The sequence below is a fragment of the Grammomys surdaster genome, unplaced genomic scaffold (assembly GCF_004785775.1).
Source record: "Grammomys surdaster isolate TR1022 unplaced genomic scaffold, NIH_TR_1.0 126063, whole genome shotgun sequence".
NCBI lineage: Eukaryota > Metazoa > Chordata > Mammalia > Rodentia > Muridae > Grammomys > Grammomys surdaster.
The window spans coordinates 5,340,929-5,356,028 of NW_021620873.1; the positions used below are offsets into that span (position 1 = coordinate 5,340,929).

The 15,100-nt window shown below is 52.5% G+C and overlaps 2 protein-coding genes across 3 annotated transcripts in view; one reads left to right on the top strand and one right to left on the bottom strand.

Annotated features, from left to right (window-relative positions):
- Mast1 (microtubule associated serine/threonine kinase 1) overlaps positions 1 to 10,181 on the top strand; it is a 26,623-nt gene extending 16,442 nt beyond the window's left edge. Inside the window, exons 13-26 of the mRNA XM_028755467.1 lie at positions 823 to 961; positions 1,066 to 1,198; positions 1,335 to 1,500; positions 1,583 to 1,684; positions 1,827 to 1,949; positions 3,590 to 3,699; positions 4,156 to 4,334; positions 4,411 to 4,658; positions 5,514 to 5,720; positions 5,897 to 6,126; positions 6,336 to 6,458; positions 6,544 to 6,680; positions 8,577 to 8,764; positions 8,843 to 10,181. Of these exons, the coding sequence (XP_028611300.1) occupies positions 823 to 961; positions 1,066 to 1,198; positions 1,335 to 1,500; positions 1,583 to 1,684; positions 1,827 to 1,949; positions 3,590 to 3,699; positions 4,156 to 4,334; positions 4,411 to 4,658; positions 5,514 to 5,720; positions 5,897 to 6,126; positions 6,336 to 6,458; positions 6,544 to 6,680; positions 8,577 to 8,764; positions 8,843 to 10,098 (3,341 nt within the window). The 3' untranslated portion in view covers positions 10,099 to 10,181. The remainder of the gene's footprint in view (positions 1 to 822; positions 962 to 1,065; positions 1,199 to 1,334; positions 1,501 to 1,582; positions 1,685 to 1,826; positions 1,950 to 3,589; positions 3,700 to 4,155; positions 4,335 to 4,410; positions 4,659 to 5,513; positions 5,721 to 5,896; positions 6,127 to 6,335; positions 6,459 to 6,543; positions 6,681 to 8,576; positions 8,765 to 8,842) is intronic.
- Positions 10,182 to 10,376: 195 nt separating this feature from the next.
- Dnase2 (deoxyribonuclease 2, lysosomal) lies at positions 10,377 to 13,037 on the bottom strand. 2 transcript variants are annotated; one of them, XM_028755468.1, is made up of 6 exons: positions 12,829 to 13,037; positions 12,520 to 12,700; positions 12,349 to 12,427; positions 11,967 to 12,131; positions 11,687 to 11,884; positions 10,377 to 11,139 (listed from the first exon to the last, which is right to left on the bottom strand). In XM_028755468.1, the coding sequence occupies exons 1-6, from the start codon at positions 12,921 to 12,923 to the stop codon at positions 10,793 to 10,795; spliced, it is 1,065 nt and encodes a 354-aa protein (XP_028611301.1). In that variant the 5' UTR covers positions 12,924 to 13,037; the 3' UTR covers positions 10,377 to 10,792. The 2 variants fall into 2 exon arrangements, with proteins under 2 accessions (XP_028611301.1, XP_028611302.1); XM_028755469.1 differs by lacking the exon at positions 11,687 to 11,884.
- Positions 13,038 to 15,100: the final 2,063 nt, after the last annotated feature.

Consider the following 15,100-nt stretch of genomic DNA (forward strand, 5'->3'; position numbering starts at 1 on the left):
CTCTCTCTCTCTCTCTCTCTCTCTCTCTCTCTCTCTCTCTCTCTCTCTCTCTTCTCCTCCTCCTCCTCCTCCTCCTCCTCTTCCTTTTTCTCTTCCTCCCTTACTCCTCCCACCTTAGCTCCTCCTACAAGGAATGGCTGCATCTAGGTACACGATACACCGAATGCTCATGTGAAAGGGCATAAACCTGTTGCATATTGGCCTAGGTGCCTTGCCTGGAGTGACATCTCCCCCTGTAAGAAGAAGGAAGCGCGGGTATCAGGCAAACTAAAATACTAGAGTTGGAGCAGTGCTGTGCTTCAGCAGTAAAGCTGTCTAGAGTCCCTCGGGGCGTGGCAGGGGGCGTGGCAGGGGCGTGGCTCTGTACTGGAGCCATGGCTGAGCAAGCTCAAAGCCCTGGATCCCATCTGCAGTGTTGCTAAGTAACGCGTGGGTCACACTCCTCCTGGTTGGAAGCCAGGAACCCACATTTGAAAACCCTTCACCCTCAGGGTTCAGTTGTCAAGAAGCCAAGAGTCATGCTTTCTTTGACTGTAAACAAAATTCACAATTATCAACTTCCTGTGTGACCAGACTTCTCTCTGAGTCCTTATGAAGTAAGTGGGCTGGGCATGTCAATTTCAGAGGGTGACTAATAACATGAGGTAAGCCTAGGCGAGCGCAGCTCTTTCTGAGACTTGGGAAGAGCTTCCATTCTAGATCTTAGTTTTCCTCTTCTGCAAAATGGGTACAATAGAAGTAGAGAAACAGTGAATGTTGTGTTGCTTGGCTTTGGGCGCAGGGTGACTCCCTCTTCACCTGAATATCTTCCCTGGCTCTCAGGTGGTGACTGTGCCACTCTCCTCAAGAACATTGGGGCACTGCCTGTGGAGATGGCTCGAATGTATTTTGCAGAAACAGTTCTAGCCCTTGAGTACTTACACAATTATGGCATCGTGCACCGTGACCTCAAGCCAGACAAGTGAGCTTTGACTTTCTTTATTCTGCCCCTGTTGTCCCTTGGAAGGCCCAGGGCTGAGGGACAAGGATCTCACTTGAAACCTGCTCATGTCCTTGTCCCTGAAGCCTCCTCATCACTTCCATGGGCCACATCAAGCTCACAGATTTTGGCCTCTCCAAGATGGGACTCATGAGTCTCACCACCAACTTATATGAAGGCCACATTGAGAAGGATGCCCGGGAATTCCTGGACAAACAGGTGTGTGGCGGGCATGGGGGTCACCAAGGGTGGAGTGACCTGCAAGGACCTCAGGGGCCCAGGGCCTGGTGGGGGGCACAGCTCTCCCTTGAGGCCCCTTCTGTGGCCAGGGCACAGGCTGACCGCCTGCCCCCAGGTGTGTGGGACCCCAGAGTACATCGCACCCGAGGTCATCCTGCGCCAGGGCTATGGAAAGCCGGTGGACTGGTGGGCTATGGGGATCATTCTCTACGAGTTCCTGGTGGGCTGTGTGCCTTTCTTCGGGGATACCCCGGAAGAGCTCTTTGGACAGGTTATCAGTGGTACGTGACTCCCAGGTGGGAGGTGGGACTATGGAACGGTGGGCAGCCTGGGGCGACCTCTCAGGTCCATTTTGCTTTGCAGATGACATTCTGTGGCCTGAAGGGGACGAGGCCCTGCCCACAGATGCACAGCTTCTAATATCGAGCCTCTTGCAGACCAACCCCCTGGTCCGGCTTGGGGCAGGTAAGAGGCCTTCTGCACAGACAGCTGAGACAGGGAAACAGGGTGCTGGCTCAGCTTGAGCTGAGGCCTGGGACGGAAAATGGACTGAAGGGCTGGTCTGCTGGCCAGGCTGTCAGGTACCTCTCTCATCTTCTGCCCACAGGCGGTGCTTTTGAAGTAAAACAGCATAGTTTCTTCCGAGACCTAGACTGGACAGGGCTACTGCGGCAGAAGGCAGAATTCATCCCCCACCTAGAGTCAGAAGATGACACCAGCTACTTTGACAGTGAGTTGGGGGTAGGGAGAGACACAATGCCAGGTCTGAGAGAGTGGGATCCAAAAAGAGGCCCCACAGTGAGGACCAGGATGGAGCCTGGCTAAGGATATGTCAGGATAAAAAGGCTGACACTGGCCAGGCCAGGTGACACAGGCCTGTCGTCCCAGTTACTAAGAAGGCAAAGCTTTCCGTGCTACACAGAGAATTCAAGGCTAGCCTGAGAGACTTAGTGGATTTTGTGGCAGATGTCTGTTATCCCAGCACATGGGAAGAGTTCAAGGTCAGCCTCACTACCTAACAAGTTCAAGGCTACCTTGGCTATAGTAAAATGTTTTAAAATTGGGCATGGTGGTACATGATTTGAATCCCAGCCCTTGGGAGGCAGATGCAGGCTAGCCAGCCATGGTTACACACTGAGACTCTGTCAAAATGGGTGGTGGCACTGAAGACATGGCTCCGCTTTCTGGAAGACCTGGGTTCAATTCCTAGCATCCACAGTTTCAGTCACAAACACATGTAACTCCAGTTCTAGGGGATCTAACACCCACTTCTGACTATCATGGACATCAGGTATAAGAGTGGTACTGAGACATACATTCAGGCAGAACATACATACGCTTTAAAACAAAACAGAAATAACAAAAGCTGTAAAGAAGGTCTGATTCAAGCCCTTACTGCTCTTGTGGATGGCATAGATTCTGTTCCCAACAGCCAAGCCAGAGGGCGGAGGTTCAGGGTGGGCAGGGGGTGTTCAAAAACATCTGTAACTGCAGATCCAGAGGATCCAATGCCTCTAGCCTCCCCAGGCACCTACACGCAAGCTGTGTTTGGGTGCATGCACACAGGTGTGCTTGCGCTTGCTTACACACATACACACACACACACACACACAGATATACAAATTTATACAACTGAAAAGAGAAAGAAAAGTGGGAAGATAGCTAGGAATACAGCCCAGGGTTAGTGTTTGCTTAGTATGGGAGAGGACCTGGGTTCAAGTCCCAGTAAAGAGAGAGAGAGAGAGAGAGAGAGAGAGAGAGAGAGAGAGAGAAGAACCTCACTGCCTTTGGGGATGTGGTGGCGCTATCCACTTTGGGAACAATGATCAATGATGCTTGGGCTAAGAACCAGACAAGGATGAGCTTGGTGTGTTGGTGCACCCCTTTAATCCCAGCACTGGGGAGGCAGAGGCAGGTGGGTCTTTATGAGTTGGAGGCCAGCATAGTCTACATGGTAAGTCCCAGGACAGCCAGGGGTACACAGAGAAACCCTGTCTCAAACCAACCAACCAACCAACCAACCAACCAACCAACCGAACAACAACAACAAACAAACAAAAACACTAGGCAAGGACTTCGGTAGGGGACAGGGATGGAGGCTCAATGTGGGAGAGTTGTCATGCTGGGCCTGGGCTTTTGTTAGATGATAGGGCTAGGACCAAGAGGGGACAAAACCTACAATAGCCTGAGGTAGAGCCAGGGTACTGTAAACTTATTACTCTGGTAATGTAGGCAATCCGGGGCGGAGATTTGGAGAATGGAGAGGGGTGGAGGTGAGTGGGAGGATCTGGGGAAGAAAAGCAGAGCAAATTGGAGGGGCGTGATGAGGACCTAGTTTGGCTGGGTTCTGAGGAGGCTGCGGTTCTCCAGCTCGCTCTGACCGGTATCACCATGTGAACTCCTATGATGAGGACGACACCACCGAGGAGGAGCCGGTGGAGATCCGCCAATTCTCCTCTTGTTCGCCGCGCTTCAGCAAGGTGCGCCTAGCGGGTTTTGGGGCCTGGAAGGTCTTTGGGCAGTAATGTCCCAGAAATCAGTTTGGAAAGTTAGAGAGGGGATGGCAACTAGGGACTTGAGAGGTCTTATTTGGAGGGTGAGTTGGGTTTGGCATTGGGTTTGCGTGAGAGTAGGGGAGGGCCAAAGCTGTGCAAAGTCTTAGCAGTAAGAGCAACTGGAAGGATGCCTGGCCCAGCCTGGAGGCGTATAGATAGAATTTAGAGAAGGCCTGTAAGGCTGGGCTGAGTAGAAGCTGGCCCAGATGAGCCTAGAGCAAAGCAGGCTTAACTTTGCAAGGGATTTCTTGAAGATGCAGGGAATTGTAGAATTGAGCAGGCGGTGCTTGTAGGACAGAGCACGGTTTGCGCGCTCCGGTTACAGAAAACGGATTGGCTCCCGCGAGAAGGCGTACTCAGTGCCTCCCACTCTGCTCTTAGGTGTATAGCAGTATGGAGCAGCTGTCGCAGCACGAGCCCAAGACCCCGGTCTCAGCATCAGGGACCAGCAAGCGGGATCCAAGCGCTAAGGGCCCGGAGGAGAAGGTGGCCGGCAAGAGGGAGGGACTGGGTGGCCTGACACTGCGTGAGAAGACCTGGAGAGGCGGCTCTCCAGAGATGTAAGCAGAACTATAGAGGGGCTCGAGGGCGGGGCCAAATGGGAGTGTTCCTCCTGATTTGGTCTTCCCGGTTCAGTAAGCGCTTCTCAGCCTCTGAAGCCAGTTTTCTGGAAGGAGAAGCCAGTCCCCCGCTGGGAGCGCGCAGACGTTTCTCAGCACTCCTGGAGCCCAGCCGCTTCACTGCCCCTCAGGAGGATGAAGATGAGGGCCGACTCCGCAGACCTCCTCGGCCCAGCTCCGATCCTCCTAGCTCACTTGACACACGTGTCTCCAAAGAAGCAGCTCAAGGAGAAGGCATGTCCACGCCCGGAGAACCCGAGGCCAGTGAGTGCCTTCTCTAGCCTTTTCCCAGTTTCCCATGGGCGATCTATTGAGCATCCATTTGATGTACATGGTACAGTTTATGCAAGACCTCAGGCACTATCCATGTACCTATCTGTGGGTATTACCACTGAGAACGCCTGCCAGGGTTGATGAGGCTCAGAGGCAGAGCCCCTGCCTAGAATCTTCCAGTGGAGAACCTGGTGGGCGTGGCTTAACACCCAGAATTTAGTGCGGGCTCTTTCTCTTTCTCCCTCACTCCCTCCCTCCCTCCCTTCCTCCCTTTCCCCCCAACCCCCCCGTTTCTTTTTCTTAGGACCATCCAAGGCTTAGAGGGATAGCTCAATGGTTAAAAGCACTTGCTGCTCTTTCCGAGAACCCAGGTTCGGTTCCCAGCACCTACAGGGTGGCTGTCAACCATTCATAGCTCCAGTTCCAGGGAATCTGACACCCTCTTCTGACTCTGCAGGCTCTGCACACATGGTGCATATACATACGTGCAGGCAAAACACTCACTTATAAAAATAAATATAAAAGAGCACTAAACCAGGAGTGGTGGCAAACGCTGCAGCCCCAGCACTTGGGAGGCAGAGGCAGGTGATCTCTCTGTGAGTTCGAGGTCAACCTGGTCTACATAGAAAGTTCCAGAATAGGCAGGACTACATCCTGAGACTCTGTCTCCAAACAAACAAAAGAACACTCACTGTTCTAGGTTGGCATTCAGCCAAACTGAAGGGTAGTGGCACTTTTCCTGTGCCAGAGGCTTTGCTACAGGTATTTGTGACCTGCTCTGTTAAGTTCAAGGAATAAGAACAGAATGTGAAAAGTCCCTGACCTGATAGCTCTTGTCCTTTGCAGCTGAGCGCTCACATCCAGGTGACCTCTGCCCACCCTCCAAGGATGGAGACCCATCAGGCCCTAGGGCCACCAATGACCTGGTTTTGCGAAGGCAAAGGCACCAGCAGCTGTCTGGGGATCTTGCTGTGGAGAAGCGACCATCTCGAACTGGGGGCAAAGTTATCAAGTCGGCCTCAGCTACAGCCTTGTCGGTCATGATTCCTGCAGGTGAAGCGGGGCTTCAGGGAACCGGCTCCCTGCAATTGTGGCCCTCGGGGACGGTTGTTTACCCTCAGGATGGAGAAATGAAGAACCTGCTCTGGGGCTTTAGGAATGAGGAACAGATCCTGGGATCGCAGTGTGAGGTTTGTCCTGATCTCTGACCATCATGGTTTTGTCTGCAGTGGACCCACACGGAGGCTCCCCCCTGGCAAGTCCCATGTCCCCTCGATCACTCTCATCCAATCCATCCTCACGGGACTCTTCGCCTAGCCGAGACTACTCACCAGCCGTCAGCGGACTCCGCTCCCCCATCACCATCCAACGTTCAGGCAAGAAATACGGCTTCACGCTGCGAGCCATCCGTGTCTACATGGGCGACTCAGATGTCTACAGTGTCCACCACATTGTTTGGGTGAGTCTCATGGGTTGGGGAAGGAGGGGGAAAGGAGTCCTGGGGTGCACAGTGCAGTTTGGGTGAGATTTCTCTTTCCACTTAGTTCTCTAACCCCAGGTTATTCATCTGTGCAAGAGGGAAAATAATGACTATTTCATAAAAAGTGAACACAAGAAAATGTGGAGCTGTCTTACCAATCTTTCAATCCTGTCTCTGTTGGTGTACAGCACGTGGAGGAAGGAGGTCCAGCCCAAGAGGCAGGGCTCTGTGCTGGGGACCTCATCACTCACGTTAACGGTGAACCTGTGCACGGCATGGTGCATCCTGAGGTGGTAGAACTAATTCTGAAGGTGAGTGTGAGGGACAGGCCTCTACAGGAGGAGGGTGGACCAGCCCAGGAGCCTCTAACAAACGAGGTACCCTTCCTTCTCCCAGAGCGGCAACAAAGTAGCTGTGACCACCACACCCTTTGAAAACACTTCCATCCGGATTGGGCCTGCCAGGCGCAGCAGTTACAAAGCCAAAATGGCCCGTAGGAACAAGAGGCCTTCGGCTAAAGATGGCCAAGAGAGGTGGGTGGGGCCATGAGGAGCTTATCCTTCTACCAATGGGCAGTGTTAAAGTGGGAGGTGCTCAGACAAGAGTCTTAGGGGAAAGAGCAGTATGGGGGAGGGGGAGCGCAGGGCTGGGAAAGTGGGAGGAGCCAGGAAAGGAAACTATTTAAAAGCATTTTGAGTAAGCTCTTGAGCAGGTTAGACTTGTTTCAACAGGACTAGGAAGGAACAGAGATAAAAGATTACTATCAGGCTGGGCAAGGTGGTGCGTGCCTTCAATTCCAACATCCCCAATCCTCAAGGTTTGACAGCATCCTGCTCTACACAGCTAGACGCTGTAATAAATAAATAAATAAATAAATAAATAAATAAATAAATAGCCGGTGAGGCGGCAGAGTCAGGCGGATCTCTGAGTTTCAAGGCCAGCCTGGTCTATAAAGTGAGTTTGAAGACGAGGCTATGTAGAGAGAAGCTGTCTCAAAGAAACAAAACAAACAAACAAAGGTTTTACTACCAAGTAAGACTGAGCCACGTGGGATACAGTTAAGTAGACAAACTGGGGTACTCTGTAATTCCAGCACTTGGGAGGCTGAGGCAAGAGGTTCTCTGGATTTTGCTAATGGCCAGTGTGGACCTATGTAGTAAGGAAAAAAGAAAAGGAACACAGCCAGGCATTATTTAGTGATGTAAGTGTGTTACTACAAATGCGTCCTTACTGCCAGGATTTCTATCTTGACACAAGTCACCTATGAGCTTTCTAGGCCATATAACCATATGGGAGTTACATGGTGTGGGTATTTGGAAATGGTTATATATGGGGGCATGACTGTAAAGTCTTCTCTCATAGATTGGAAGAGTTAAGGGAGAGGATGGGGATGTGTGTGTGTGAGAGAGTGTGTGTTTGTGTGCGTGTGTGTGATTGAACCCAGGTCTTCATACCACCGAACCACTTCTCCAGATGCAAGAGAAAAGGCTTATTTTTTTTAATATTTTAATTATGCATAGGTTTGTGTCTGTGACTGAGTGCAGTTGCCTCAGAAAGCCAGAAGAAGGTATTGGGTGGGATTGCCCAGATGCTAGAGTTACAGGCATTATGAGTTAGCCTGCTAGCAACGGCGCTCAAGAGCAGTATACCCTGTTAACCAACCGTCCATGGCTCCAGCCCCAAGAGACCAGCTTTGTTTTGTTTTAAATTTGTATTAGCGTTCTGATTGTTTCTGTTTATATTTACCGCATGTGTGCCTGATGCCTGCGGAGACCAGAAGAGGGCGCCAGATTCTTTGGAACTAGAGTTACAGGTGGTGGTTGGATCCCACATAGGTGCTGGAAATCCAACTCTGGTCCTCTGGAAGAGCAGCAAGTGTTCTTAACTGCTGAGTCGTCATCTCTCTAGCCCCAAAGAGAACAGTTTTGAAAACTGCCCATAGGGGCGCATGCCTTTAATCCCCTGCAGAAGCAGGTAGATCTCTGTGAGTCCAGAGCCAGTCTGGTCTACCTAGAGTTCTAGGGTAGCCAGAAGTACATAGTGACCCTGTCTGTGTGAGAGAGGACAGAGACAGAGACAGAGAGAGTGTTTGAGTTTGGTCAGGACTTGAGTGTGGATTTGAATGAAGGAAGTGAACTAACCCGTAAAGTGAGCTTGCAAGGGAAAGGAGTGTGACCAGATGTATGGGAGGGGCCAGAAGAGCTTGTCTGGATGGGCTTTCTTGCATTGTACCCTGGTCAGAAAAGAGAGGGCATGGTCAAGCAGAACTGAGCCTAGAGTTGTATGGAAAGGGGAAATGCTAGAAAGGGGTAAGCGGTTACTGGGCTGTCCAGAAGCGCGGGGGGGAGAGGGGGCTGGCGGGGCAGCACGGGGGAACCCAGAGTTCCAGAGTTAAGAAAAGATGTGATCTTTTGGGACTTGTTCCCCAGTAAGAAGCGGAGCTCCCTCTTCCGGAAGATCACAAAACAGTCAAACCTGCTGCACACTAGCCGATCGCTGTCCTCGCTAAACCGGTCTCTGTCGTCCAGTGACAGTCTTCCCGGCTCGCCCACGCACGGACTACCCGCACGCTCGCCCACACATAGCTATCGCTCCACACCCGACTCCGCCTACCTAGGTAGGTTCTGCGCCTGCGCGGGGTAGGGGACTAGGGCACTGAGGTGCTCAGAATGTTTGCACCTTCTCTGGCCTGCAGGCGCCTCGTCACAGAGTAGCTCCCCAGCTTCCAGCACGCCTAACTCCCCTGCCTCATCCGCCTCGCACCACATCAGGCCCAGCACCCTGCATGGGCTGTCACCGAAACTACACCGCCAGTACCGTTCAGCGCGCTGTAAATCCGCTGGCAACATCCCGCTGTCACCTCTGGCGCACACACCATCCCCGACGCAGGCGTCGCCGCCACCGCTGCCAGGCCACACGGTGGGCAGCTCGCATACCACGCAGAGCTTCCCTGCTAAACTGCACTCATCGCCGCCTGTCGTGCGCCCGCGCCCCAAAAGTGCAGAGCCACCACGCTCGCCGTTGCTCAAACGAGTGCAGTCGGCAGAGAAGCTAGGGGCTTCGCTGGGAGCAGACAAGAAGGGCGCACTGCGCAAACACAGCCTGGAAGTGGGTCACCCTGATTTCCGAAAGGACTTTCACGGTGAGCTGGCGCTGCATAGCCTCGCCGAGTCCGATGGTGAGACGCCTCCCATTGAGGGTCTTGGGGCGACCCGTCAGGTCGCCATGCGACGCTTGGGCCGCCAGGAGTCACCCCTAAGCTTGGGCGCGGACCCGTTGCTACCCGAGGGTGTCCAGAGACCTATGGCATCAAGCAAGGAGGATTCCGCGGGAGGTACAGAGGCTTGCACTCCACCTCGCGCGACAACCCCTGGGAGCCGGACCCTGGAGCGTGACTTGGGTTGCACAAGGCACCAGAGCGTGCAGACTGAGGATGGCCCAGGTGGGGTGGCCAGGGCCCTGGCCAAGGCAGCGCTAAGCCCAGTACAGGAACATGAGACAGGCCGGCGCAGTAGCTCCGGTGAGGCAGGCACACCCCCGGTGCCCATTGTTGTAGAGCCTGCTCGGCCAGGGGTCAAAACCCAGACACCCCAGCCTCTGGGCACAGACTCCAAGGGATTGAAGGAACCTGTAGCCCAGATGCCTCTGGTGCCTGATGCCCCAAGGGGCAAGGAGCGCTGGGTGCTAGAGGAGGTGGAAGAGCGGACCACGCTAAGCGGACCTCGCTCTAAGCCCACCTCCCCCAAACTCTCTCCTGACCCCCAGACTCCAATCCTAGTCCCAACAAAGAATGTACCCCGCAGTGCAGCTGCTCCTGTCCCCCCTGCCTCCCTTATGGTCCCAGGCACCAAGCCTGAAGCAGGGTTGAACTCCCGGTGTCCTGCTGAAGCTGTGACTCCTGCAGGCCTAACCAAAAATGGGGCACCCAGCCCTGCGTCTCTAGGTCCCTAGCGGAGCAGGCTTCCGGTCCTGTGCTGTACAGATGCCTGTATACATATGTACACATATAAATAAAGTGCCCGTGCTGCCTGAGATTCCTGAGGTCCACATTTCCTCTCTGGGACAGGGAGGCCCTTGGCTTCTCAAAAAGTAGGAAGGTGGCTTTCAGTAGGGCCTTCCTATGTCCCATCCACTGCCAATTCCACACATGGTAACAGCTTTGGGCAGACCTTTTCCCACCTCTTAGGATCTGTGTCTTAGGATCCATCTGAAGAAAAAGATTAACAGTCTCAGGTACAGAGTTTGTTGTATTAACAACCCCTAGAGACATGTTGTGTTGCCCAGTTTGCAGCAGACAGCCAGAGAGGTTAAGGTCTCCAGTTAGGAAGGGGCTGAATTGGTTGGTATTCAGAGTTACAGCCAGGGCAGGGGATGTGGCTCACCAGCAGGGTACTTGTGTCTGTGGCAGGCCCTGGGTTTAACCCACCAACAAACAGATTCAAGTCAAAACTAGTCTCTGAGTCTCCCCCCACTCCCCTTGAGACAGTGTGACTCTGGCTCTCCTGGAACTCTCTCTGTAGACCAGGCTGGCCTGAAACTCAAGAGATCCACTTGCCTCTACCTCCCAAGTACTGGGATAAAGGCTAGTCCTGACCCCACCAGGCTAGACCCAGAGTCTTAGTTCTTTGCTCCGCTGGGCTTTCAGTTAGCTTGCATCTCCACAGGGCTTGCAGGCTTTCACCAGGGACCGGAAGGCCTTCCAAAGGGAAGGCAGTTGGGTGCATAGTGTGCCCCCACCTCGGTGTGTCTCTCCTTTGTTTCGATTCATGTCACCCACACAGGCCCAGGGCCCTTGAGGGGCCACACACCATTTGGAGTGGTCCTCTGTGGCACTGAAACTTGGTCCAGATGGGCCAGGGAATGCTGTCTGAGTCACATCCAGAATTTGATAGGTCCCAGAGCAGTTGGAAGGCAGGATGCCTGGAGAATTTTGCCAGAACTGGACCTGTAGGTTGGTGCCAAGGGCTTCTGCCAACCAGCCGGAGTACAGGTCTGCAGAGGAAGGAAGGTTGAGGTGAGGGCACTGATAGACTCCTAGTACAGCCCCTGTCAACAGGTTAGGTCAATCTGCAGGCTCAAGCCTTTAAAATCAGCACTGAGATAGTAGAGGCTCTCTGTGAGTTCCAGACCAGCCAGGGATACACAGTGAGAGCCTGCCCCTACCAAAAGGGAGTCCTTACCAAACGATTTATGTGCTATTTCACAACCCACTAAGGGAAGCATTAATATTAATCCTAATTTTTCAGATGCCTAAACAGGCCTGGGTCGTATCCTATACTGCACATCCAGAAACCAACATTTGAACCTAGGTTTGTTGGCTGATTTCGAACTTCCATCTCAGCCTCCGCAGTGCTGAGGTTACAGATATGTTCCACCTGCCCAACCTGCCTGTTGACTGTTTACTACTCATGGTTATTACTGTGATATGACTCCGAAAGACAGCTGGCCTTTAAGTGTGCTTGCCCTCGGGCCCGGGATACCAGGGACCTCCTTCTACAAAGAAAGTGCTCTCCCTCAGCCCCTCAACATCAAAGCTTACCGTCCCCAAATTTTCCAAATTTGGCAAAGCTCTGGAAGGTGGCCCCAGCTTGGGAAGTGAGTATTACACTACTATTCCAGGGCTCATGGAGGACATGGTGGCCCTTAATCACCTCCTCTAGGTCAGGTAATTTCTGAGCAAAGATGCCTTCCAGCTTGTGGTCATAGACTAAGGGATAGGTATAGGTTAGCTGCTTGCCTGGAAGACACAGTGAGGAAGAGTGTGAGAGTGGTTACTCAGAGGAGTTTGAGACTTCACTCCCTCCAGTGACTCTACTCACCAATCCTTGTGAACTCAGTGAAGGGGACAGACACACAGAGTAGGGTCTGGCCGTAGGTTTGAGCATTAGGGGGCCAGCTGTATGTGCCAGAGGACGCAGGGAGTGGGAATCGAGGCACACTGTGGACCAGCCAGAAGCCCCCTTCTTGGTCCAGGAGCAGGACACCTGAGCCAGAAGAAAGAGGTCAGAGAAAGTTGGCCCTCAAGCCAGCCTCATCTGCAACCAGGTACGTGGTCTCAGATGGCTGGGGTCTGAGAGCAGGAAACGGAGGCCAAGGTTTGACAGGGCAAAACCCAACCCTTCATGCAGGCCAAAGGTTAGTCAGGGTAGAATTTACAAGAAATTCAGGGAGGCTCCATGACCACCAGTCCAAGCCTCTCACCCTTCGTATGCCCATGGCTGGGAGAGTTCCGAGCTGAGCTGGATTTAGGAGGTTGGTCGTTGTAGAGTAGAAAGGCCAGCTAGGAGAATGCACAGAGGCTACATAACTACCCTCCCTTCCCCGTGGGACCCACCACAGTGTCCCGGCCCGGGTTCCACGGCACTTAGTCACCTGGCTGGAGTTCTTTCGGTACAAAGGCTGCAGGCTGAGGCCCACGGCTCCCTTCGAGCTGTTGATGTACCCTACACCGTCTTGCCATCCGTCGGAGTTCTGGTCCATGTATTTATACATCAGACCCTTCCATGGCGTATCCCCAGATCCGCTGTGAGCCGGCAGCTTGTATACCACGAACCTGGAGGTCCGGGAAGACAGGAGATGAGGGAGAAAAGAGATCTGAGGGTTTGAGGAAAAGCGCTTCAATCCCAGTGCCCACGCCAGTCCCCACTCAGTCTGGGGACAGTCCCGCAACTCCTTGCTCACCAATCCACAGGCTGCCCGGAGTCCCCATAGCAGCTCAGGGCTTCGGCAGGGACCCACAGCAGCGCAGCCAGCAGCAGCGAGCGAGGTGCTGCCATGAGGCGACAGTGATGGACTCTGAAAGTCCCGAGACAGCCGGGTCACGAGGTTGAGAGTAACTTCCCCTAAAGACCGCAGAGACCTGGGTCCCGGCTTCACGAGGGTGGAGAAGAAGCAGGCTAGGCCCGGAGCGGAGGCGGGGCTTCCTATGGTGTTGTCCTACCAGCGAGCCCCGCCCCCTCCAGTGTCCGCCCCGCCCAGTCCTCCCGCTTTTGGCCGACTCAGCTCCAGATAGGCTTCACCCGTGGGCACGCCCCTCCCTTGGGCATTGTCTGTCACGTGACGTCTAAGACGCTCCAACTTCTGGGTTTTTGGTTTTTCTTTTCAAGTTCTGAATCAGGAACAAATCTTCCTATTTCTTAACCATCACTGCTCATCACAGGCACATTTTAAAAAAAATTTTTTTGGTGGTCTTGCCTGCATGTGAGTTTGTGCATCACTTGTGTGCCTGGGCCGGTCCAATTCTTTCCTTTCCCCGTTTTTGCTTTTTGTTTTTGCTTTTTTAGACAGGATCTCATTACGTACCTCTGGCTGGCCTGGAATTCACTGATATCTGCCTGCCCCTGCCTCTGCTTCTGGAAAGCTTTTTAAAAGCATGTAGCAATTTCCCTGTTTTTCTTCCTGTACCCTTCTCTGAGCTCTTAATACTGTGACTGACGCTTGAACTCCTGATCTTCCTGCCTTTACCACCCAAGTGCTCAAATCAAGAGGTGTCCAAGCACATCGTACATATGTGTAAATGCTCGATGCAAGTGGGGAGCAGGACAATTTGTGGGAGCTTCTCCGTCCACCGTATGGGATTTGGAGATCAAACTCAGGGCATCAAGCTTGACAGTGGGAACCTTTACAGGCTGAGTCATCTATCGGCCCTTCTCTTTTTTAAGACAGGGTCTCAATGTAGCTCAGGCTAGCCTGGAACTCTTCAACTTTTGCCTAGCCTCCTGAATGAGTCCTGGGATTATAAATATGAGCTGTCCTCCAATTTTTAATTTTTTATGTGTAGCTGTGTGTGTGCCTTCAATAGTTTGTGTATATCAGGTGCAGGCTGTGCAGACACCCATACATGCTAGATCCCTGGAATTGGAGTTACAGGGAGTTATAAGCACTGTGTGGATGCTGGGACCAGAACTCAGGGCCTCTGCCAGAGCGGTATATGCTTTTAACCATTGAACCATCCCAGCCCTCATGCTTTTGTTTTTTGGCAAGCTCTCACTCTGTGGCCCCAGGCTAACCTATAATTTACTATCCTCCTGTCTCAGCATGACAAGTGATGGGATTCCTACCCAGCTGGGTCACCCTTGCTAACTTGTTTTCTGCACCCTCTCCCTGTCCATTCTGCAAGTTTTTCTAGCCCCACTCCTGATGCTGACCAAGGAGTTGCTCAGGTTGTGACAAGGCAGGAATACAGCATTTGCTGAGCATGCTACCACAGATTGACTATGTGGCTGGGGCCTTGACTCCTGATTTTCCTGCTTCTACCTCCTAAATTTTGGAATTACAGGCCTGAACTACCATAGCTGTGGCAGGTTTTGAATGCTACATAGACCAGGCTAGCTTTCAGCTGAAGAAATCCAGCTGACTCCCTAATCCTGGGACTAAAGACCTGCACCACCATGCTGTTGTTGTTTTTAAAGACAGGGTCTCTCTGTGTAGCCTTGGTACCTGGCAGTCTTGGAACTATTCTGTAGACCAGGCTAGCCTCGGACTCAGAGATCAGCCTGCCGCCTGAGTGCTGGAATTAAAGGTGTACACCACCACTCAATTTTTTTCCTACCTTTTTAAAAGACAAAGTCTCTAGATTATATAGCTCTATCTGACCTCGAACTCAGAGATTCACCTAGCTCTGCCTTCCGAGTGCTAGGATTAAACATACATACCACCACGCACAGCTAGGTTTATTTTGTTATTGTAAACTTCTTGAGACATGAAGAAAACAAACAAAAAATATTCAGGAGGCTCAAGCACGCAGATCTCTGAGTTTAGTACCAGCCTGGTCTACAGAGTGAGTTCCTAGACAGTCGAAACTATACATAGAAACCCTTTCTCAGAGAAAGAGAGAAACACACACACACACACACACACACACACACTCTGACTACATTTCCCAGGATGACTTTGGCCTTGTTCTGTATTACAGGCCTGTGTGAAATTTGCAATCCTCCTGCCTCAGCCTCCG